The sequence below is a fragment of the Panulirus ornatus genome, chromosome 21, assembly GCF_036320965.1.
Source record: "Panulirus ornatus isolate Po-2019 chromosome 21, ASM3632096v1, whole genome shotgun sequence".
NCBI lineage: Eukaryota > Metazoa > Arthropoda > Malacostraca > Decapoda > Palinuridae > Panulirus > Panulirus ornatus.
In genome coordinates, this window is record NC_092244.1 from 20,259,669 (window position 1) to 20,284,587 (window position 24,919).

Here is a 24,919-nt window from a genome sequence, read left to right on the forward strand (position 1 = left end):
GTGTGTGGGCGTTTATGTAAATACATGTGTATGAGGGTGGGTTGGGCCATTCCTCGTCTGTTTCCCTGCACCACCTCGCTAACACAGGAGACGGCGGTTAAGTACAATAAACAAAAAAAATCAAAATAACCTTAAATGATGACTAAAACACATTAACATTATACTATACCATTAATAAACTAAATAATATATTAAAAATGAAAAAGGTACAGTAATCGATGGGGTGGAAAAAGACCAGTTTGGTACAGTGTTCAACCCAAGAGAATTATGAGCTGCCAGGTGGCCTGGATTGAGTAGGTTAATGATGTCAACTCTGTAGCAGTTTCTTTTTGGCGAATGAGTGAATGAGTGAACTGCCACTTCCAACCAGGAAAGACACCAACATATTGGGAAGCCAATGTTTTTCCACAAATATGACACAGGAATAGAATATCCTAGTCCTGATTTTCCTTGAATATACCATAGAGAATCTCTCATGTGTATGGAAGACATTGCAGAGGAGAAAAATACTAGCTCTTGTTGTGCTACCTATCTTTGAAATGTGGTAGGCACATACATTTCATAAATAAAAACAAAAAATTATGCAAACATTTACACTAGACTTATCTTTCATCATTTTCTAGTTTTCAATCTTTCAAATTCTATCACTTGTTTCACATGAGCTTTGGCAATTTTCTCCATGTTTTTGCTAGTTGACCCATGTCCAATGACATCCAGTGCAAATGGTCGACACACAATGAACAGTTTTTTGAAGCAAACCTTGAATAGTGGATCCTTCATCTTAATCCCCTCCCTTTCAAGGGACTCCACCACAGCAACACGAAGCTTCTGTTGGAAAATAGAAATATCAATACATGACTGAGAAAATAAGAAAATTCTTAAACTTCCAACAGAAATGGAAGTATACAAATAAAAACTTTAAGTTTGTGAAAAAAATGTTATTTTATTATACTTAGTTGCTGTCTCCAGCATTAGCAAGGTAGTGCAAGGAAACAGATGAAAGAATGGCCCAACACACCCACATACACATGTATATACATAAATGTCCACACTAGCACACATACATACCTATATATTTCAACATATACATACATATACATACACAGATACATACATATATACACGTACATATTCATACTTGCTGTCTTCATCCATTCCTGTTGCCACCCCGTCACACATGAAAAACAGCACCCCCCTCCCCCTGTGTGCATGTGAGGGAGTGCTAGGAAAAGACAACAAAGGCCACATTCGTTCACACTCAGTCTCTAACTGTCGTGTGTAATGCACCGAAACTTCAGCTCCCTTTCCACATCCCTACAAATCTTTCCATGGTTTACCCCAGATGCTTCACATGCCCTGCTTCAATCCATTGACAGCACGTCGACCCGGTATACCACATCATTCCAATTCACTCTATTCCTTGCAGGCCTTTCATCCTCCTGTATGTTCAGGCCCCGATTGCTCAAAATCTTTTTCACTCCATCCTTTCACCTAAAATTTGGTCTCCCACTTCTTGTTCCCTGCACCTCTGAAACATATATCCTCTTTGTCAATCTTTCCTCATTCTCTCCATGTGACTAAACCATTTCAATACACCCTCTTCTCTCTCAACCACACTCTTTTTATTACCACACATCTCTCTTACCCTTTCATTACTTACTCGATCAAACTACCTCACACAACATATTGTCATCAAACGTTTCATTTCCAACACATCCACCCTCCTCTGCACAACTGTATCTATAGTCCATCTCTCGCAACAATATAACACTGTTGGAACCACTATTCCTTCAAATATACCCATTTTTGCTCTCCAAGATAACATTCTTGCTTTCAACACATTCTTAAATGCTCCCAGAACCTTCGTCCCCTCCCCATCCTGTGACTCACTTCCGCTTTCATGGTTCCATCCACTGCTAAATCCACTCCCAGATATCTAAAACACTTCACTTCCTCCAGTTTTTCTCCATTCAAACTTACCTCCCAATTAACTTGTCCCTCAACCCTACTGAACCTAATTACCTTGCTCTTATTTACATTTACTCTCAGCTTTCTTCTTTCACACACTTTACCAAACTCAGTCACCAACTTCTGCAGTTTCTCACACGAATCAGCCACAAGCACTGTAACATCAGGAAACAACAACTGACTCACTTCCCAAGCCCTCTCATCCATAACAGACAGCATACTTGCTCCTCTCTCCAAAACTCATGCATTCACCTCCCTAACAACCTCATCCATAAACAAATTAAACAACCATGGAGATGTCACACACCCCTGCTGCAAACCAACATTCACTGGGAACCAAACACTTTCCTCTCTTCCCATTTGTACACATGCCTTACATCCTCCATAAAAACTTGTCACTGCTTCTAGCAACTTACCTCCAACACCATATACTTTTAATACCTTCCACAAAGCATCTCTATCAAATCTTTCATATGCCTTCTCCAGATCCATAAATACTACAGACAGATCCATCTGTTTTTCTAAGTATTTCTCACATATATTCTTCAAAGCAAACACCTGATCCAAACATCCTCTATCACTTCTGAAACCGCACTGCTCTTCCTCAATCTGATGCTCCGTACATGCCTTTACCCTCTCAATCAATACCCTCCCATATAATTTCCTGGGAATATCCAACAAACTTATACCTATGTAATTTGAACACTCACCTTTATCCCCTTTGCCTTTGTACAATGGCACTATGCATGAATTCCACCAGTCCTCAGGCACTTCACCATGAACCATACATACACTGAATATCCTTACCAACCAGTCAAAAACACAGTCACCCCCTTTTTTAATAAATTCCACTCCAATATCATCCAAACCCGCTGCCTTGCCAGCTCTCATCTTCCGCAAAGCTTTCACTACCTCTTCTCTGTTTACCAAGCCATTCTCCCTGACCCTCTCACTTCGCACACCACCTTGACCAAAACACCCTATATCTGCTGCTCTATCATCACACACATTCAACAAACCTTCAAAACACTAACTCCATCTCCTTCTCACTTCACTACTACTTGTTATTGCCTCCCTATTAGCCCCCTTCACTGATGTTCCCATTTGTTCTCTTGTCTTATACACTTTGTTTACCTCCTTCCAAAACATCTTTTTATTCTCCCTAAAATTTAATGATACTCTCTCACCCCAACTCTCATTTGTCCTCTTTTCCACCTCTTGCACCTTTCTCTCGATCTCCTGCCTTTTTCTTTTATATATCCCCAGTCTTCACACTAATTCCCTGCAAAAATTGTCCAAACGCCTCTCTCTTCTCTTTCAATAACAATCTTACTTCTTCATCCCTCCACTCACTATCCTTTCTCATCTACCCACCTCTCACCTTTCTCATGCCACAAGCATCTTTTGCGCAAGCCATCACTGCTTCCCTTAATATGTCCCATTCCTCCCCCACTCCACTTACATCATTTGCTCTCACCTTTTTCCATTCTGTACTCAATCTCTCCAGGTACTTCCTCATACAAGTCTCCTTTCCAAGCTCACTTACTCTCACCACTCTCTTCACCCCCAACATTCTCTCTAATTTTCTGAAAACCTCTATAAATCTTCACCTTCACACTCACGAGATAATGATCAGACATCCCTCCATTTGCCCTTCTCAGCACATTAACATCCAAAAATCTCTCTTTCATGTACCTATCAATTAACACATAATCCAATAACTCTCTCTGACCATCTCTCCTACTTACATACATACACTTATGTATATCTCTCTTTTTAAACCAGGTATTCCCAATCAATAGCTTTTTTCAGCGCACAAATCTACAAGCTCTTCACCATTTCATTTACAACACCGAACACCCTATGTAAACCAATTATACCCTCAACTGCCACAGTACTCACCTTTGCATTCAAATCACCCATCACTATAACCTGGTCTCATGCATCAAAGCTGCTAACACACTCACTCAGCTGCTCCCAAAACACTTGCCTCTCATGATCTTTCTTCTTATTCCCAGGTGCATAGGCACCAATAATCACCCATCTCTCTCCATCCACTTTCAGTTTTACCCATATCAATCTAGAGTTTACTTTCTTACACTCTATCACATACTCACACAACTCCTGCTTGAGGAGTAGTGCTACTTCTTCCTTTGCTCTTGTCCTCTCACCAACCCCTGACTTTACTCCCAAGACATTCCCAAACCACTCTTCTCCTTTACCCTTGAGCTTCATTTCACTCAGAGCCAAAACATCCAGGTTCCTTTCCTTGAAAATACTACCTATCTCTCCTTTTTCTCTAATCTTGGTTACATCCACACACATTTAGACACCCCAGAGTGAGCCTTCGAGGAGGATGAGTACTCCCCGCGTGACTCCTTCTTCTGTTTCCACTTTCAGAAAGTTGAAATACAAGGAGGGGAGGGTTTCTAGCCCCCACTCCCGTCCCCTTTAGTTGCCTTCTACGACAAACGGGGAATGCATGGGAAGTATTCTTTCTCCCCTATCCCCAGGGGAAAATAAATTCAATTATCCATTAGCTATGTATTTGAGATGCTGTCAAATTGTTGAAGCTACAGAGAGTGTAGAACTTAAAATGTAGGTTATGAAGTATGATGGAAATCATTTCTCTACCTGAGGCAGAGTTCTATGAGCATCTGTAAGAACACTTATTTGGAAGGGGGTTAAAACAATGTTTTACCCCAAAAATAAGGTGTACCCAAAAGGAGTTACCCCCTTCAAGCAATACAAAGCAGATGATTATTCCTCATCTGCTTGGCCTTCAACCCTATCTAGAGCAAACTTAAGAAAGGTGAAAACTACATAAACCAAAGCACAAAGAAGAATCACAGACTGCTATGCAACCACAAACACTTAACATTTACACTGAAACAAAAATCATCCCAATACAATTCCAGTACAATATAATTGGTATTAAGTTTTTGCAACAGCACATCACCCTTCCCTTCCAACGTCTATATTTTTTTCATTTATAATCACCCCATGAACTTGAGCTGCACTAGCCTTTAGAGAGGTCCTAGCAACATCAGGACTCTTTCATAGAAACTGGTCCATGGGAAATTATAAATAAATACATAAAAAATATTTCATTTTGATTTCTAAAAGTTCGAAGAGATGGAGTCAAGTGAGCAGTGCTCATCCTCTTTGAAAGCTCAGGCTAGGGTGTCTAAGTGTGTGCAGATGTAACCAAGTTGAGAAGAAGGGAGAGATAGGTAGTATGTTAGACAGAAACCTGAATGTTCTAGCTATGAGTGAAACAAAGCTAAAGGGGAGGAGGAAGAATGGTTTAGGAATGTCTCGTGGATAAATTCAGGGGTAAAAGTGAGAGCACTTTTCATTCATGGTCGTAAGAATAGGATTTATTTTTTACATGTGATCACTGTTTCCTATGTTAGCAAGGTAATGGTATGAACAGACAAAGAAATGCTGCCTCCAGTCAAATCCATTCTCTGGCTTTCATATGTAATGCACCAAAACCACAGCTCTCTATACACAACCAGACCCCACAGACCTGAAGTTATACTTACTATTACAAAGAAAGAATATGGGTTATTTCACCACCATATAGCTGTGTGTCACACTACCTGCATAGGTGGACCCCACTACTTGGTAGTGAACAACTGCTAGTGCTTGCATGCCACTGTCATGAGAGGTTTTTAAACCTTTATTTTTTTTTTTGTGTCTACATTGTTCCATATATCTTTTAGAGACACCATATACAGTGTACAAAATGCCATATTGTGATATATTAGATAGCAAATGATATATGCATCAAAGTAACATTAATTAATGTATATACCTTTAATACACTATACATCAACTAATTCTATCATTTGTAAGACTTCACCGGAAAAAAAATACTGTTTTCAGTCCCTTGGAACATAACTAACCTTCATGCTTGGGTTTCTATGGGAAAAAATGGATTTTCTTAGTCATTTTGCTCTGAGACACTTTCCAGGACTGACTGGGATTTAACTTCTTTTCTTTTTTTCATAAATGTTCACCATTTCCTGCATTAGCAAGGTAGTGCCACAAACAGATGAAGAAATGGAGTCAATCACTCACATCCACTCCCAGGCTTTATAAGGCCTGGTTTCTATGAATGCAATCCCATCTAAAAAAAAAAAAAGTGGTGGTTGATTTGTCATACAAAACCCACTAATAAGATAAAAAGATACCCAACTAGCCTACAAGCTGAAGGCCATGAACAAAAATGATGACACTACTAGCCACAATCAGCAGGTTCAAATAATACCTGGGGATCATTTAAATGAATTGCAGTGGCCAGAAACTCTCCCCTCCTTGTATTTCAACTTTCTAAAAGGGGAAACAGGAGTCACATGGGGAGTGCTCATCCTCCTCGAAGGCCCACTCTGGAGTGTCTAAATGTGTGTCGATGTAACCAAGATGAGAAAAAAGGAGAAACAAGTAGCACGTTTAAGGAAAGGAACCTGGATGTTTTGGCTCTTAAGTGAAATGAAGCTCAAAGGAAAAGGGGAAGAGTGGTTTGGGAATGTCTAGGGAGTAAAGTCAGAGTTTAGTGAGAGCAAAGAGAAGCAAGAGCAAAGGAAGAAGTAGCACTACTCCTCAAGCAGGAGTTGTGGGAGTATGTGATAGAGTGTAAGAAATTAAACTCTAGATTGATATGGGTAAAACTGAAAGTGGATGGAGAGAGATGGGTGATTATTGGTGCCTATGCACCTGGGAATGAGAAGAAAGTCATGAGAGGCAAGTGTTTTGGGAGCAGCTGAGTGAGTGTGTTAGCAGCTTTGATGCATAAGACCAGGTTATAGTGATGAGTGATCTGAATAAGACCAGGTTATAGTGATGAGTGATCTGAATGCAAAGGTGAGTACTGTGGCAGTTGAGGAAATAATTGGTGTACATAGGGTGTTCAGTGTTGTAAACGGAAAAGGTGAAGAGCTTGTAGATTTGTGTGCTGAAAAAGGACTGGTGATTGGGAATACCTGGTTTAAAAAGAGAGATATACATGAATATACATATGTAAGTAGGAGAGATGGCCAGAAAGCATTATTGGATTATGTATTAATTGATCGGTGCATGAAAGAGAGACTATTGGATGTTAATGTGCTGAGAGGGGCATCTGGAGTGATGTCTGATCATTTTCTTGTGGAGGCGAAGGTGAAGAATTGTAGAGGTATTCAGAAAAGAAGAGAGAATGGAGGGGTGAAGAGAGTGGTGAGAGTAAGTGAGCTTGAAAAGGAGACTTGTGAGAGGAAGTACCAGGAGAAATTGCGTGCAGAATGGAAAAAGGTGAGAGAAAATGACGTAAGGGGAGTGGGGGAGGAATGGGATGTATTCAGAGATGTACTGACGGCTTGTGCAAAAGATGCCTATGGCATGAGAAAGGTGGGAGGTGGGTAGTTTAGAAAAGGAAGTAAGTGGTGGGATGAAGAAGTAAGATTGTTATTGAAGGAGAAGAGAGAGGCAATTGGATGATTTTTGCAGGGAAATAGTGCAAATGACTAAGACATGTATAAAAGAAAGAGGCAAGAGGTCAAGAGAAAGGTGCAAAAGGTGAAAAAGAGGACAAATGAGAGTTAGGGTTAGAGAGTATCATCAAATCTTAGGCAGAATAAAAAAAAATGTTTTGGAAAGAGGTAAATAAAGTGCGTAAGACAAGAGAACATCGGTGAAGGGGACTAATGGAGAGGCAATAACAAGTAGTGATGAAATAAGGAGATGGAGTGAGCATTTCGAAGTTTTGTTGAATGTGTTTGATGAGAGAGCAGCAGATATAGGGTGTTTTGGTCGAGGTGGTGTGCGAAGTAAGAGGGTCAGGGAGAATGGTTTGGTAAACGGAGAAGAGGAAGTGAAAGCATTGTGGAAGATGAAAGCCGGCAAGGCGGTGGATGTGGATGGTATTGCAGTGGAATTTATCAAAAAAGGGGATGACTGTGTTGTTGAGTGGTTGGTGAGGATATTCAATATATGTATGGTTGATGGTGAAAAGCCTGAGGATTGGCAGAGTGCATGCATAGTGCCACTGTACAGAGGCAAAGAGGATAAAGGTGAGTGTTCAAATTAGAGGTATAAGTTTGTTGAGTATTCCTGGGAAATTATATGGGAAAGTCTTGATTCAGAGGGTGAAGGCATGTACAGAGCATCAGATTGGGGAAGAGCAGTGTGGTTTCAGAAGTGGTACAGGATGTGTGGACCAGGTGTTTGCTTTGAAGAATGTATGTGAGGAATACTTAGAAAAACAGATGGATTTGTATGTAGCATTCATGGATCTGGAGAAGGCGTATGATAGAGTTGATATAGATGCTCTTTGGAAGGTATTAAGAGTATATGGTTTGGGAGGCAAGTTGCTGGAAGCAGTGAAAAGTTTTTATCAAGGATGTAAGGCATGTGTACGAGTAGGAAGAGAGGAAAACGATTGGTTCTCAGTGAATGTTGGTTTGCGGCAGGGGTGCCTGATGTCTCCAGGGTTGTGTGTTTATGGATGGGGTTGTTAGGCAAGAGCTCTGGAGAGAGGGGCAAGTGCAGTATGTTATGGATGAGAGGGCTTGTTGTTTGCTGATGATACAGTGCTGGTGGCTGATTCGGGTGAGATACTGCAGAAGTTGGTGATTGAGTTTGGTAAGTGTGTGAAAGAAGAAAGCCGAGAATAAATGTGAATAAGAGCAAGGTTATTAGGTTCAGTAGGGTTGAGGGTCAAGTTAATTGGGAGGTAAGTTTGAATAGAGAAAAACTGGAGGAAGTGAAGTGTTTTAGATATCTGGGAGTGGATTTAGCAGGGGATGAAACCTTGGAAGTGAAAGTGAGTCACAGGATGGGGGAGGGGGTGAAGCTGCTGGGAACATTGAAGAAAGTGTGGAAGGCAAGAAGATCATCTCGGAGAGCAAAAATGGGTATGTTTGAAGGAATAGTGGTTCCAACAATGTTATATGGCTGCGAGGCATGGGCTATAGATAGAGTTGTGCGGAGGGGGGATGTGTTGGAAATGAGATGTTTGAGGACAATATGTGGTGTGAGGTGGTTTGATCGAGTAAGTAATGAAAGGGTAAGAGAGTTGTGTGGTAATAAAAGGAGTGTGGTTGAGAGAGCAGAAAAGGGTGTATTAAAATGGTTTGATCACATGGAGAGAATGAGTGAAAAAGATTGGCAAAGAGGATATATGTGTCAGAGGTGGAGGGAACGAGGAGATGTGGGAGACCAAATTGGAGGTGGAAGGATGGAATGAGAAAGATTTTGAGTGATTGAGGCCTGAACATACAGGAGGGTGAAAGGCGTGCAAGGAATAGAGAAGTGAACTGGAAACGATGTGGCATACCAGGTCGACGTGCTGTCATTGGATTGAACCAGGGCATGTGAAGCGTCTGGTGTAAACCATGAAAAGTTTTGTGAGGCCTGGATGTGGAAAAGGAGCTGTGGTTTCGATGCATTAAACATGACAGCTAGAGACTGAGTGTGAACGAATGTGGCCTTTGTTGTCTTTTCCTAGCACTACCTCACACGCATAGGGGGAGAGGGGTGCCATTTCATGGGTGGTAGGGTGGCAACAGGAATACATGAAGGCAGCATGTGTGAATAAGTACATGTGTACATATGTATATGTCTATGTATGTATATGTATTTTAACTTTCTAAAATGGGAAACAGAAGAAGGAGTCACGCGGGGAGTGCTCATCCTCCTCGAAGGCTCAGATTGGGGTGCCTAAATGTGTGTGGATGTAACCAAGATGTGAAAAAAGGAGAGATAGGTAGTATGTTTGAGGAAAGGAACCTGGATGTTTTGGCACTGAGTGAAACGAAGCTCAAGGGTAAAGGGGAAGAGTGGTTTGGGAATGTCTTGGGAGTAAAGTCAGGGGTTAGTGAGAAGACAAGAGCAAGGGAAGGAGTAGCAGTACTCCTGAAACAGGAGTTGTGGAAGTATGTGATAGAATGTAAGAAAGTAAATTCTAGATTAATATGGGTAAAACTGAAAGTTGATGGAGAGAGATGGGTGATTATTGATGCATATGCACCTGGGCATGAGAAGAAAGATCATGAGGCAAGTGTTTTGGGAGCAGCTGAATGAGTGTGTTAGTGGTTTTGATGCACGAGACCGGGTTATAGTGTTGGGTGATTTGAATGCAAAGGTGAGTAATGTGGCAGTTGAGGGAATAATTGGTATACATGGGGTGTTCAGTGTTGTAAATGGAAATGGTGAAGAGCTTGTAGATTTATGGGCTGAAAAAGGACTGATGATTGGGAATACCTGGTTTAAAAAGCGAGATATACATAAGTATACTTATGTAAGTAGGAGAGATGGCCAGAGAGCGTTATTGGATTACGTGTTAATTGACAGGCGCGCGAAAGAGAGACTTTTGGATGTTAATGTGCTGAGAGGTGCAACTGGAGGGATGTCTGATCATTATCTTGTGGAGGCTAAGGTGAAGATTTGTATGGGTTTTCAGAAAAGAAGAGTGAATGTTGGGGTGAAGAGGGCGGTGAGAGTAAGTGAGCTTGGGAAGGAGACTTGTGTGAGGAAGTACCAGGAGAGACTGAGTTCAGAATGGAAAAAGGTGAGAACAATGGAAGTAAGGGGAGTGGGGGAGGAATGGGATGTATTTAGGGAATCAGTGATGGATTGCGCAAAAGATGCTTGTGGCATGAGAAGAGTGGGAGGTGGGTTGATTAGAAAGGGTAGTGAGTGGTGGGATGAAGAAGTAAGAGTATTAGTGAAAGAGAAGAGAGAGGCATTTGGACGATTTTTGCAGGAAAAAATGAAATTGAGTGGGAGACGTATAAAAGAAAGAGACAGGAGGTCAAGAGAAAGGTGCAAGAGGTGAAAAAAAAGGGCAAATGAGAGTTGGGGTGAGAGAGTATCATTAAATTTTAGGGAGAATAAAAAGATGTTCTGGAAGGAGGTAAATAAAGTGCGTAAGACAAGGGAGCAAATGGGAACTTCAGTGAAGGGCGCAAATGGGGAGGTGATAACAAGTAGTGGTGATGTGAGAAGGAGATGGAGTGAGTATTTTGAAGGTTTGTTGAATGTGTTTGATGATAGAGTGGCAGATATAGGGTGTTTTGGTCGAGGTGGTGTGCAAAGTGCGAGGGTTAGGGAAACTGATTTGGTAAACAGAGAAGAGGTAGTAAAAGCTTTGCGGGAGATGAAAGCCAGCAAGGCAGCAGGTTTGGATGGTATTGCAGTGGAATTTATTAAAAAAGGGGGTGACTGTATTGTTGACTGGTTGGTAAGGTTATTTAATGTATGTATGACTCATGGTGAGGTGCCTGAGGATTGGCGGAATGCGTGCATAGTGCCATTGTACAAAGGCAAAGGGGATAAGAGTGAGTGCTCAAATTACAGAGGTATAAGTTTGTTGAGTATTCCTGGCAAATTGTATGGGAGGGTATTGACTGAGAGGGTGAAGGCATGTACAGAGCATCAGATTGGGGAAGAGCAGTGTGGTTTCAGAAGTGGTAGAGGATGTGTGGATCAGGTGTTTGCTTTGAAGAATGTATGTGAGAAATACTTAGAAAAGCAAATGGATTTGTATGTAGCATTTATGGATCTGGAGAAGGCATATGATAGAGTTGATAGAGATGCTCTGTGGAAGGTATTAAGAATATATGGTGTGGGAGGCAAGTTGTTAGAAGCAGTGAAAAGCTTTTATCGAGGATGTAAGGCATGTGTACATGTAGGAAGAGAGGAAAGTGATTGGTTCTCAGTGAATGTAGGTTTGCGGCAGGGGTGTGTGATGTCTCCACGGTTGTTTAATTGGTTTATGGATGGGGTTGTTAGGGAGGTGAATGCAAGAGTTTTGGAAAGAGGGGCAAGGATGAAGTCTGTTGGGGATGAGAGAGCTTAGGAAGTGAGTCAGTTGTTGTTCGCTGATGATACAGCGCTGGTGGCTGATTCATGTGAGAAACTGCAGAAGCTGGTGACTGAGTTTGGTAAAGTGTGTGAAAGAAGAAAGTTAAGAGTAAATGTGAATAAGAGCAAGGTTATTAGGTACAGTAGGGTTGAGGGTCAAGTCAATTGGGGGGTGAGTTTGAATGGAGAAAAACTGGAGGAAGTGAAGTGTTTTAGATATCTGGGAGTGGATCTGGCAGCGGATGGAAACATGGAAGCGGAAGTGGATCATAGGGTGGGGGAGGGGGCGAAAATTCTGGGAGCCTTGAAGAATGTGTGGAAGTCGAGAACATTATCTCGGAAAGCAAAAATGGGTATGTTTGAAGGAATAGTGGTTCCAACAATGTTGTATGGTTGCGAGGCGTGGACTATGGATAGAGTTGTGCGCAGGAGGATGGATGTGCTGGAAATGAGATGTTTAAGGACAATGTGTGGTGTGAGGTGGTTTGATCGAGTAAGTAACGTAAGGGTAAGAGAGATGTGTGGAAATAAAAAGAGCGTGGTTGAGAGAGCAGAAGAGGGTGTTTTGAAATGGTTTGGTCACATGGAGAGAATGAGTGAGGAAAGATTGACCAAGAGGATATATGTGTCGGAGGTGGAGGGAACGAGGAGAAGAGGGAGACCAAATTGGAGGTGGAAAGATGGAGTGAAAAAGATTTTGTGTGATCGGGGCCTGAACATGCAGGAGGGTGAAAGGAGGGCAAGGAATAGAGTGAATTGGAGCGATGTGGTATACCGGGGTTGACGTGCTGTCAGTGGATTGAATCAAGGCATGTGAAGCGTCTGGGGTAAACCATGGAAAGCTGTGTAGGTATGTATATTTGCGTGTGTGGACATATGTATATACATGTGTATGGGGGTGGGTTGGGCCATTTCTTTCGTCTGTTTCCTTGCGCTACCTCGCAAACGCGGGAGACAGCGACAAAGCAAAAAAAAAAAAAAAAAAATGTATATGTATGTATACGTTGAAATGTAAAGGTATGTCTATGTGTGTGTGTGTTTGGGCATTTATGTATATACATGTGTATGTGGGTGGGTTGGGCCATTCTTTTGTCTGTTTCCTTGCGCTACCTCGCTAATGCGGGAGACAACGACAAAGTATGATAATAATAAAAAAAAACATGAAATCAGGGTCATAGGAAAAGACTGCATGGTTCAGTCCCTGCACATGAGCAATTTTCAGCCTTATATTCTTATGACAGTCAAAGGGAGTGAAAACTCATGGGTTCACCTTATTTTGGTGGCAAAACTGTCCTTTAATCCCTCACACAGCAAAAGCTCTTCTAAGTGCTCAAAGGATTCTGTCCACAGGAAAAAGAGAACACATTTTGAAGTATGCAAAAGGGAAAGTGACTGAATTTAGTACAAATTAAAAGATATTCAACTGTCACAATTAGAGAATAATCTCAATAAGCCATCCTGATAAACGATGGAAATGGTATAATAAAAGCCAACAAACACATTCTACAGTGTTCTTACTCTGCTCACAGCACAGGAATTCTCAAACCAAACAATCAAAGTCAGATATACCATTTCCCTAATAATTATACATTCAAGACTATATAGTACTTCTTAATAAGACATTATTTTGCACAGTCTATGAAGAGTTTCATTTATAATTGCCTTGTCCTGACTAAGTGAGGCAATGTCAGAAGCACACTAATGAACCTTGAGGAAAAATCCTTGCTCGGCTCTTTTTACTGTTCTCCCTTTCGGAAAGAAATAATACAGGAGAGGAGGATTTCCAGTCCTCTGCTCCTGTCCTCTTTTGGTCACCTTCTACCTGAAGGTACATACAAGGGCAGCTATGTTTCTCCAACTTCCTATCGATTAAGTAGTTAAAGATAGTACAAACTATTACCTGTTTGTGTACATCACTAAGATCAGCAGGTTTAGGATTTCTCTTGTTCTGCATGTTAGCATTTCTTACTGGACCTCTCATATTCGTTGGCAATAACAAGTCTGAAGGTTTCATCAAGTCACTTTGACTTTTCCTCTTTCCATTTGCTCCTTTTTTGTCTACCTTCTGAGGTGATCTGAAGTAAAGAGCAGATTTTGAGTTTGTGAAAAGTATGTTTTTGAATAAGCTCCCTCACCTATCCTCCATTATGTAGTTCTCCATGAAAAGCCATCTTATTTAGTTGGCAATGTGGACAAACACACAATTAGCAATGCCATACTCACATTCAATACAAAGAATGTATATTTTGTCCTTAGCAGCTGCATGAAAATTTCTACTCAAAACCACAGTTATAATAACTCACGAAGCCATAGCTCTTCCTTTCCACCTACAACACCAGTTCCAATACCTTGTCTTGCACCTCACTGGTTGTCAGTAGGAATCTGAACCTTATATATATGGTGGAATGGTTGGATGAGGGCAGGTGAGTGAGGTCTGACTCAAAAACAGGCATCTTACAAGACTGACAAAGACATTTTAAGCTAACTCATTTACCTGCCCTCCATCATATAGTATTATCATAGTAATGAGGAGGAAGGAGGATCCGACTCACTCAACAGAAAAATTCCAGAAACTAACAGCACATGATGAAGACACCAATGCAGTAACTGTCATCTAAGGATGATCACCCAGGAGACTTCTCTGTTGCTGAGGTCCTTGCATGGCTCAATTTTTCCATGGCCTACACATCTTTTCTGATGACAGAAACCTTTTAAGCAAATCATCTTGGCAAAAGTCTTACCCTGGGGCTCTCATTTAGTTTCATCTTGTAAAGTGAAATTGTTTTAATGGCGACATTCAAGAATTTGGATATAAATACTTAAGACATTAAGGCCTTAAAATAGACAGATTTAAAAACTTCTACATTTTCAATTTACCACTGAACAACAGAATATTTACAGATACTGCAGAGTTTTCAGTCATGATGCCTTCTATAATGATGCTAAACCTAAATATTAAATTTCTTCTCTACAAGCACTACGTAAATTGTTTGGAAAAATACTTCACCAGCTGCTAGTTGCCATTTAAGAAATTATAGCTTTACATTCAGGCACTGTAATGAAAGATGTATACTTAAAGATTATGTACATAAAGATTTATACCTTCAACTGCCACATCACTCATCTTCACATTCAAATCACCCATCACTAATACCTGGTCTTGTACATCATAACTGTTGACACACTCACTCAGCTTCTCCCAAAACACTTGCCCCTCATGATCTCTCTTCTCATGGCCTAGTGCATAAGCACAAATAATCATCCATCTCTCACCATCTGTTTTCAGATTTAATGATAGTTTAGAGTTTATTTCCTTATATTCTTTCAAAAACTTCCACAACTCCTGTTTCAGGAGTATTGTTACTCCTTCTTTAGCTCTTGTCTTCTCACCAACCCCTGACTTTGCTTCTACTTTCTCAACTTTTAGAAAATGAAATACAAGAAGGGGGGCTTCTAGCCGCCTCTCTGGTCCCCTTTTAGTTGCCTTTTATGGCATGCAGAAAGTACAGAAGTAGAATCCCTTCTCTATCCCAGATCTATGGGAGGGATAAGTGATGTCATCCATGTTTTTTTTTTAATTTGTTTATGGATGGGGTGGTGAGAGAGGTAAATGTGAGTCTTGGAGAAAGGGGTGAGTGTGCAATCTTTAAGGGATGACAGGGCCTGGGAAGAGAGTCAATTGTTGTTTGCTGATGATACAGTACTAGTAGCAGATTTGAATGTGAAACTGCATCAGCTGGTGACAGTATGGAAGGGTTTGTGAAAGAAAAAATTTGCGAGTAAATGTGGATAAAATCAAGGTTATTAGTTTTAGCAGAGCTAAGGAATAGGTTAATTAGGATCCGAGTTTAAATGCAGAAAAATTGAAGGAAGTGATTTCTCACATGATCAACATGACACACATCACACTGGCATTTCACTCCAACACATTCACCTTCTTTCTTTCTTTTGCATTTGAGACACAAGACTTGCATCCTTACAACATTTCTGGGACTATAATAACTTCAAATACATCCAGCCCTTCCAAAAGACAGTGACCTCTCCTTCCATACTTTCCTTAATGCATCCCAGGACTTTAGTTTCCTCTCCATCCCATGGCTCATTTTAGGCCCCATTGTTCCATCCATTGCCATATCACCACTAAGTACCTAAGGCAATGAACTTCTCCTAGGTTTAGCTCATTCAAACTTACAATAAAGCCATCCTATCTCATTACCCTGCTGTACCTCACTTTTGTTCAAATCTACTCTCAACTTTCTCCTATTCCATAGTCACAAACTTTTGGAGTTTCTCCCTGGCATCTGCCACCGGAGCTGTGTCACCTACAAACAGCAGCTCATTCACCTCCCAAGCATCATCTCACTATCCTGTTCATAAACAGACTAAAATAACCATGGTGGCATCACAGATTCTTTATGCAGACCTACTTTCACTGGTAATCACTTACCCTCTTCCCTTTTTACTTGCACACCTGCCTAACTCTCCCAGTAAAAACTCCACCTCTTTTAGTAGCCTTCCATTTAAGTCATATATTCATAATATCTTCCACAAGGTTTCTCTATGAACCCCAACATAGACTTCTTCAGTTCATTAAAAGCCTCTTTTTCCAATTATTTCAAACAATAATTCTTCAAAGTAAACACTTGTTTTACACTTGCTCTGCCTTTCCTAAACAAATGCTGCTTCTCCCCAGTCATGTTCTGTCAATGTCACCACCGTCTCAGTCATCACTCTCAGGCACCTTGCCAGGCATACTCAACACACTTTTACCTCTCGGATCTGAGCATTAACTTTTGTCCCCTTTGCCCTTATATAAGAGCACTTTATATGCATTCTGCCAATTTTCATGCATATCACCTTAGATCATGCAAATTCTAAATACCCTAACTAACCAATTATCAAAGCTCTCACCTCCTTTTATGAGAAAGTAAACTGCCATCCAATCCAATCCTGCCACTTTAACATGCTGCTTCTTGCATGAGGCTTTCACTTCACCAACTATTTTTTCATTATATCATTTGACAAGACTCTCTTGCTTTGCATGCAATCTTGTCTCAAATACACTCACTCCAAATCTTTTTCACTTCTTTCACGCCTGCTACCACTTCCCCATGTGCTCCCCTCACTGTCTCTCCCATTTCCTCTCTTGTTCTCCTCACACTATTCACCTCATTCCAAAAGATTTTCTTATTCTCTAAAGTTAGCTGATACTCTCTAACCCCATCACTATTATTTACTATACTTTCTTAAAATTCTTATCTGTCTCTGCTTCTACCTAGTGTAATGAGGACTTAAGCAGAGCTTGGAGATGAAGTGCTGGGGTTTGGACACTATTATAGGGCAGATCAAGGGCAAAATCCACATAAATAACTGAATTCAATCTTTGGAAACTCTAGTGCCATTTTGATATGAATCTTAAATGCATGAGTGTTTGGATTTTGGATGTTTTCAGGCTATGGATATCAAAACTGGAGCCTTGCCTTATCACTGACCTCATTACTAAGAAATTCTAAATTTTTTTCTAAATTTTTTTCCCTCTAAGAAGTAATCTTACTTGGCCATCGAACCCCCAACACCCAATGTATGCATATTCATCCACGCAGTAAGACCAATTCAAATGAGTACCTCAATATCAAAATATGCATCTTAGTAATAGCATCAATACAAAACATCAGAGGATGTCATGGAAATTCAGTTTCATTTACACTAATGTATCATGATTCTTTGACATTCTTATGGCTATTCCCTTATACAAAAATGCAAAATATCATCAATACTTACATTTTCAGAGACCTTTCAGACTGTCGTAATTGTTTACGTGGTGATCGTCTCAGTGCTCCTCTCAGTATTCTTGAACTATGTCCACTTGTCATACTTACAGTATCTGCTTCACTAGATCCTGTACCCCTGAGGTTCTTCCTTAACTTGCTCAAATTGAGTGATTTAAGTTTTGTCTTGGACGAGTCTCTTATCTCATTACTTCAAATTATATGCAAAAAGAAAATGTACAAATATATAAAAAAATATCACAAATATGAAGTACTGCACTTAACAAAATATAATTGATTTTTTTCACATATGTATGCTACTTCCCATGATAGCAAGGTACCCTCATTTGTACTTATTTGTTCACATCCACTCTCTAGCTATCATGTATAATGCATGAAAATGAGAGACCCTTTCTATCCACAACCAGGCCCCTGACCATTTATTATGCCCTGGTCCAGCCAACTGATAGTTCACCATCTCTTGTAAACTCCAACACTCTAATTTGCTCTATCCGTTGCATGCCTTACACCCTCCTGCATGTTCAAACCCACAACCTTCAAAGCATCTTTCACCCCATCCTTCCACCTACTCCTTGGTTTCCTCCTTTTCCTTGTTCCTTCTTCTGATATATGTACCCTCTTAGTCATCTTTTCCTCACTCAACCTCTCTGTATGTCCAAACCATTTCACCACACCTCCTCCAATTCTGTCATAAATACACCTCTTACTGCTCTAACCTTATAATTTCTTATTTGATCAACTGTCCTTACATCACATATTGTCCTCAGACATTTAATTTCTGACACATTCACCCTATTCACAACAATTTGGTCCAATGCCCATACTTTGCATCCATACAACACTGATGGGACTACTATATTACCAGACATACCCATCTTTGTCAAAGATAATTACCTCTTTTTACATACATTCCTTAATGCACTGAAGTCCTTTGCCCTCTCACCTTCCCTACTGCTCAATTCAGCTCCCATGATTCCATTTGCTGCCATTTCCACTTCTAGGTATCCAAAGCATTCCATTTCCTCCAAGTCTTCTCCATTCAAAGTCACACTTCATATAACCTGTCTCTTTTCACTGTTTGACCTATCCACATTCACTCTAAACTACCTCCCTTCATACACTCTCCTAAACTCAGATATTTCACTGAAATCTGCCACCAGCATGTTATCACCAACAAACAACTGACTCACCTGTCAAGCATCTCTATCAACCCAGATCCATAAATGCCACTGGCAAATCCTGTTTCATTAAGTATTTCTCACTATCTTTTTATACCTCTGATGCTAGTTCCCTCTGGGAACTCTCTCAAGGGGGTGGCCAAGACAAAAGAGTCTCCATAACTGGTGAACTCTAGTGTAGCTTCTTAGCCTTCAGTGCCTCACTCTTAACAGGCCACTGGAAGAGGGTACCTCTAGTGCAATGTTTCCAGAGGCTCCTTCCTCATGTTCCCACCAACTACTCATACCTAATGTTCCTGTCTAATGTTCCAACCTACTACTTCTACCTAATAATCCTGCCTAATGTTCCTACCTACTGCTTTTATCTACTGCTCCTACCATTTTGCCAAAAGGTAGGGTTAGAGCTTGGCACTTACTGCAGAAAAATCCAGAGTTTTGAAGAACAAGTTGCATGAGTTAGGTTTTATCAAGTGTTATGTGTGACAAGGAGAGATTGAGTGTTTGTGGACAGAATACCAGCAGTCCATGTGTGGGTGGGGCAGAAAGAAAAGATAGCTACCTGAGCAGAGTGCAACTTGACATCCCCTGAAGTCTTGGCTCACTGCACAGCTGTCACTAACCCTCCTGATATCCAGGTGGGTAGTACTGGTAATATACCTCCCTGTTTGACAGCTGCCTATCAACTGCTATCTACCAATTTCTTGTACACATTCTTAAAAGCAGACATCTGATCCACATATCCTTTAACACTCCTAAAACCATAGTGTTCTTCCCCAATCTGATGCTTTGTGCATACCACCACCCTCTCAATCTCCACTCTTCCATACAACTTACCATGTACATTCAATAATTTCAGACCTCAGTAAATCACATACTTACCTTTATATACAAATATGTATATCATTATTATTATAATTATCATTATTATACTTAACCACTGTTTCCAGCGTCAGCAAAGTAACGCACGAAAACAGATGAAGAATGACCCAACCACTCATAAACACAAATATATACATAAATGCCCATCCATGCATATATACATACAAATATCAACAAATACATATATATACATACACAGACACACACATATATATATATATATATATATATATATATATATACATATACTTCCCACGTATTCCCTGCGTGTCGTAGAAGGCGACTAAAAGGGGAGGGAGCGGGGGCTGGAAATCCTCCCCTCTCGTTTTTTTTTTTAAATTTTCCAAAAGAAGGAACAGAGGGGGCCAGGTGAGGATATTCAAAAAAAGGCCCAGTCCTCTGTTCCTAACGCTACCTCGCTAACGCGGGAAATGGCGAATAGTTTAAAAGAAAGAAAAGAAATATGTATATATATATATATATATATATATATATATATATATTTTTTTTTTTCATACTATTCGCTATTTCCCACGATAGCGAGGTAGATATATATATATATATATATATATATATATATATATATATATATATATATATATATATATATATATATATATATATATACATATGTATATGTATATGCTCTGTGGAAGGTATTAAGAATATATGGTGTGGGAGGCAAGTTGTTAGAAGCAGTGAAAAGTTTTTATCGAGGATGTAAGGCATGTGTACGTGTAGGAAGAGAGGAAAGTGATTGGTTCTCAGTGAATGTAGGTTTGCGGCAGGGGTGTGAGATGTCTCCATGGTTGTTTAATTTGTTTATGGATGGGGTTGTTAGGGAGGTGAATGCAAGAGTTTTGGAAAGAGGGGCAAGTATGAAGTCTGTTGGGGATGAGAGAGCTTGGGAAGTGAGTCAGTTGTTGTTCGCTGATGATACAGCGCTGGTGGCTGATTCATGTGAGAAACTGCAGAAGCTGGTGACTGAGTTTGGTAAAGTGTGTGAAAGAAGAAAGTTAATAGTAAATGTGAATAAGAGCAAGGTTATTAGGTACAGTAGGGTTGAGGGTCAAGTCAATTGGGAGGTGAGTTTGAATGGAGAAAAACTGGAGGAAGTGAAGTGTTTTAAATATCTGGGAGTGGATCTGGCAGCGGATGGAACAATGGAAGCAGAAGTGGATCATAGGGTGGGGGAGGGGGCGAAAATTCTGGGAGCCTTGAAGAATGTGTGGAAGTCGAGGACATTATCTCGGAAAGCAAAAATGGGTATGTTTGAAGGAATAGTGGTTCCAACAATGTTGTATGGTTGCGAGGCGTGGACTATGGATAGAGTTGTGCGCAGGAGGATGGATGTGCTGGAAATGAGATGTTTGAGGACAATGTGTGGTGTGAGGTGGTTTGATCGAGTAAGTAACGTAAGGGTAAGAGAGATGTGTGGAAATAAAAAGAGCGTGGTTGAGAGAGCAGAGGAGGGTGTTTTGAAATGGTTTGGTCACATGGAGAGAATGAGTGAGGAAAGATTGACCAAGAGGATATATGTGTCGGAGGTGGAGGGAACGAGGAGAAGAGGGAGACCAAATTGGAGGTGGAAAGATGGAGTGAAAAAGATTTTGTGTGATCGGGGCCTGAACATGCAGGAGGGTGAAAGGAGGGCAAGGAATAGAGTGAATTGGAGCGATGTGGTATACCGGGGTTGATGTGCTGTCAGTGGATTGAATCAAGGCATGTGAAGCGTCTGGGGTAAACCATGGAAATCTGTGTAGGTATGTATATTTGCGTGTGTGGACGTATGTATATACATGTGTATGGGGGTGAGTTGGGCCATTTCTTTTGTCTGTTTCCTTGCGCTACCTCGCAAATGCGGGAGACAGCGACAAAGCAAAAAAAAAAAAAAAAAATATGTATACATCCATACTTGCTGCCTTCATCCATTCCTGTCGCTACCCTACAACACAGGAAACAGCGAGTCATGCGGGGAGTGCTCATCTTCCTCGAAGCCTCAGATTGGGGTGTCTAAATGTGTGTGGATGTAACCAAGATGACAAAAAAGGAGATAGGTAGTATGTTTGAGGAAAGAAATCTGATGTTTTGCCTCTGAATGAAATGAAGCTCAAGGGTAAAGGGAAGAGTGGTCTGAGAATGTCTTGGGAGTAAAGTCAGGGTTTCGTTAGAGGACGAGAGCAAAGGAAGGAGTAGCACTCCTTCTGAAGCAGTTGTTGTGAGAGTATGTGACAGAGTAAGAAAGTAAACTCTTGATTGATATGGGTAAAACTTAAAGTGGATGGAGAGAGATGGGTGATTATTGGTTTTCTATGCACCTGGTCATGAGAAGAAAGATCATGAGGCAAGTGTTTTGGGAATAGCAGAGTGAGTGTGTTAACAGCTTTGATGCATGAGACCAGGTCATAGTGACGGGTGATTTGAATGCAAAGGTGAGTAATGTGGCAGTTGAGGGTATAATTGGTGTACATAGGGTATTCAGTGTTGTAAATGTAAATAGTGAAGAGCTTGTAGATTTGTGTGCTGAAAAAGGACTGGTGATTGGGAATACCTGGTTTAAAGAGAGATATACATAAGTATATGTATGAGTGGGAGAGATGGCCAGAGGATGTGACTGGATTACGTGTTAATTGATAGGTGTGTAAGAGAGATACTTTTGGATGTTAATGTCCTGAGAGGGGCAGCTGGAGGGATGTCTGATCATTATGTTGTTGAGGTGAAGGTGAAGATTTGTAGAGGTTTTCAAAAAAGAAGAGAAAATGTTGGGGGGAAGAGAGTGGTGAGAGTAAGTGAGCTTGGAAAGGAGACTTGTGTGAGGAAGTACCAGGAGAGATTGAGTGCAGAATGATAACAGGTGAAAGCAAATGACATAAATGGAGTGGGGGAGGAATGGAATGTATTTAAGGAAGCAGTGATGGTTTGCACAAAAGATACATGTGGCATGAAAAAGGTGAGAGGTAGGCAGATAAGAAAGTGTAGAGAGTGGTGGGATGAAGAAGTAAAATTGTTAATGAAAGAGAAGAGAGAGGCATTTAGATCATTTTTGCAGGGAAGTAGTGGAAATGACTGGGAGATGTGTAAAAGAAAGAAGCAGGCGGCCAAAAGAAAAGTGCAAGAGGTGAAAAAGAGGGCGAATGAGAGTTGGGGTGAGAGAATATCATTAAATTTTAGGGAGAATACAGAGATGTTTTCGAAGGAGGTAAATAAAGTGCATACAACAAGAGAACAAATGAGAACATCTGTGAAGGGGGTCAAATAGGGAGGTGGTAACAAGTAGTGATGAAGTGAGGAGGAGATGGAGAGAGTATTTTGAAGGTTTGTTGAATGTGTTTGATGATGGAGTGGCAGATAAAGGGTGTTTTGGTCAGGGTGATGTGCGAAAGGAAAGGGTCTGGGAGAATGATTTGGTAAACAGAGAAGAGGTAGTGAAAGATTTGCGGTAGATGCAAGCCAGCAAGGTGGCGGCGGGTCTTGATGGCATTGCCGTGGAAACTATTAAAAAAGGGGGTGACTGTGTTGTTGTTTGGTTGGTAAGAATATTCATTGCATGTATGGGTCATGGTAAAGTGTCTGAGGATTAGCAGAATGCATGCATAGTGCAATAGTACAAAGGCAAAGGGGATAAAGGTGTGTTCAAATTACAGAGGCATAAGTTTGTTGAGTATTCCCAGGAAAATATATAGGAGGGTATTGATTGAGATGGTAAAGGCATGTACAGAGCATCAGATTGGGGAAGAGCAGTGTGGTTTCAGAAGTGGTAGAGGATGTGCGGATCAGTTGTTTGCTTTGAAGAATGTATGAGAGAAATACTTAGAAAAACGAAGAATGTATGAGAGAAATACTTAGAAAAACAAATTGACTTGTATGTAGTATTTATGGACCTGGAGAAGGCATATGATAGGGTTGATAGAGATGCTTTGTTGAAGGTTCCAAGAGTGTATGGTGTGGGAGGTAAGTGGCTAGAAGCAGCGAAAAGTTTTTATGGAGGATGTAAGGCATGTGTACAACTAGGAAGAGAGAAAAGTGGTTGGTTCCCAGTGAATGTTGGTTTGCTTCAGGGGTGTGTGATGTCTCCATGGTTGTTTAATTTGTTTATGGATGGGATGGTTGAGGAGGTGAATGCAAGACTTTTGGAAAGAGGGGCAAGTATGCAGTCTGTTGTGGATAAGAAGGCTTGGGAAGCGAGTCAGTTGTTGTTTGCTGATGAAGCATCGCTGGAGGATAATTCGGGTGAGAAACTGCAAAAGTTGGTGACTGAGCTTGGTAGTATGTGAAAGGAAAAAGTTGAGAGTAAATGTGAATAAGAGCAAGGTTATTAAGTTCAGTAGGGTGGAGGAACAAGTAAATTGGTAGGTAACTTTGACTGGAGAAAAACAGGAGGAAGTGAAGTGTTTTAGATATCCAGGAGTGGACTTAGCAGCAGATGGAACTATGGAAGTGGAAATGTCACAGTGTGGGGGGGGGGGGGAGGTAAAGGTTGAAGAATGTTTGGAAGGCACAAACGTTATCTAAGAGAGCAAAAATGGATATGTTTGAAGGGATAGTGGTTCCAACAATGTTATATGGTTGCAAGGCATGGGCTATAGATAGGGTTGTGTGGAGGAGGGTGAATGTGTTGGAAATGAAATGTTTGAGGAAAATGTGTGGTGTGAGGAGGTCTGATCGAGTAAGTAATGAAAGGGTAAGAGATATGTGTGGTAATAGAAAAAGTGTGGTTGAGGGAGCTGAAGAGGGTGTGTTGAAATGGTGGTTGTGACACATGGAGAGAATGAGTGAGGAAAGATTGACAAAGAGGATATATGTGTAAGAAGTGGAGGGAACAAGGAGAAGCAGAAGACCCAACTGGAGGTGGAAGGATGGAGTGAAAAAGATTTTGAGCGATTGAGGCCTGAACATACAGGAGGGTGAAAGGCATCATGGAATAGAGTGAATGGGAATGATGTGGTGTAACAGGGTGGACGTGCTCTCAATGGATTGAACCAGGACATGTAAAGTGTCTGGGGACTTGGGGCCTTGATGTGGAAAGGGAGCTATGGTTTCGGTGCAATACACATGACAGCTATGTACTGAGTGTGAATGAATGTGGCCCTTTTTGTCTTTACCTGGTGCTACCTCGCTGGAGGGGGGGAGGGCAGATGTTATTTCATTTGTGGCAGGGTGGCAACAGGAATGGATGAAGGCAGCAAGTATGAATACGTACATGTGCATATTTGTGTATGTCTGTGTATGTATATGTATATATATGTTGAAATGTATATG

General features: G+C 40.8%; 1 protein-coding gene across 1 annotated transcript in view; it reads right to left on the reverse strand.

Annotated features, from left to right (window-relative positions):
- Positions 1-516: 516 nt before the first annotated feature.
- Positions 517-24,919, reverse strand: part of mi (cyclin E-interacting protein minus) — a 348,571-nt gene continuing 324,168 nt past the window's right edge. Inside the window, exons 15-17 of the mRNA XM_071675810.1 lie at positions 17,596-17,793; positions 13,715-13,889; positions 517-828 (exon numbers count right to left, since the gene is read on the reverse strand). Coding sequence (XP_071531911.1) covers positions 613-828; positions 13,715-13,889; positions 17,596-17,793 — 589 coding nt within the window. The 3' untranslated portion in view covers positions 517-612. The remainder of the gene's footprint in view (positions 829-13,714; positions 13,890-17,595; positions 17,794-24,919) is intronic.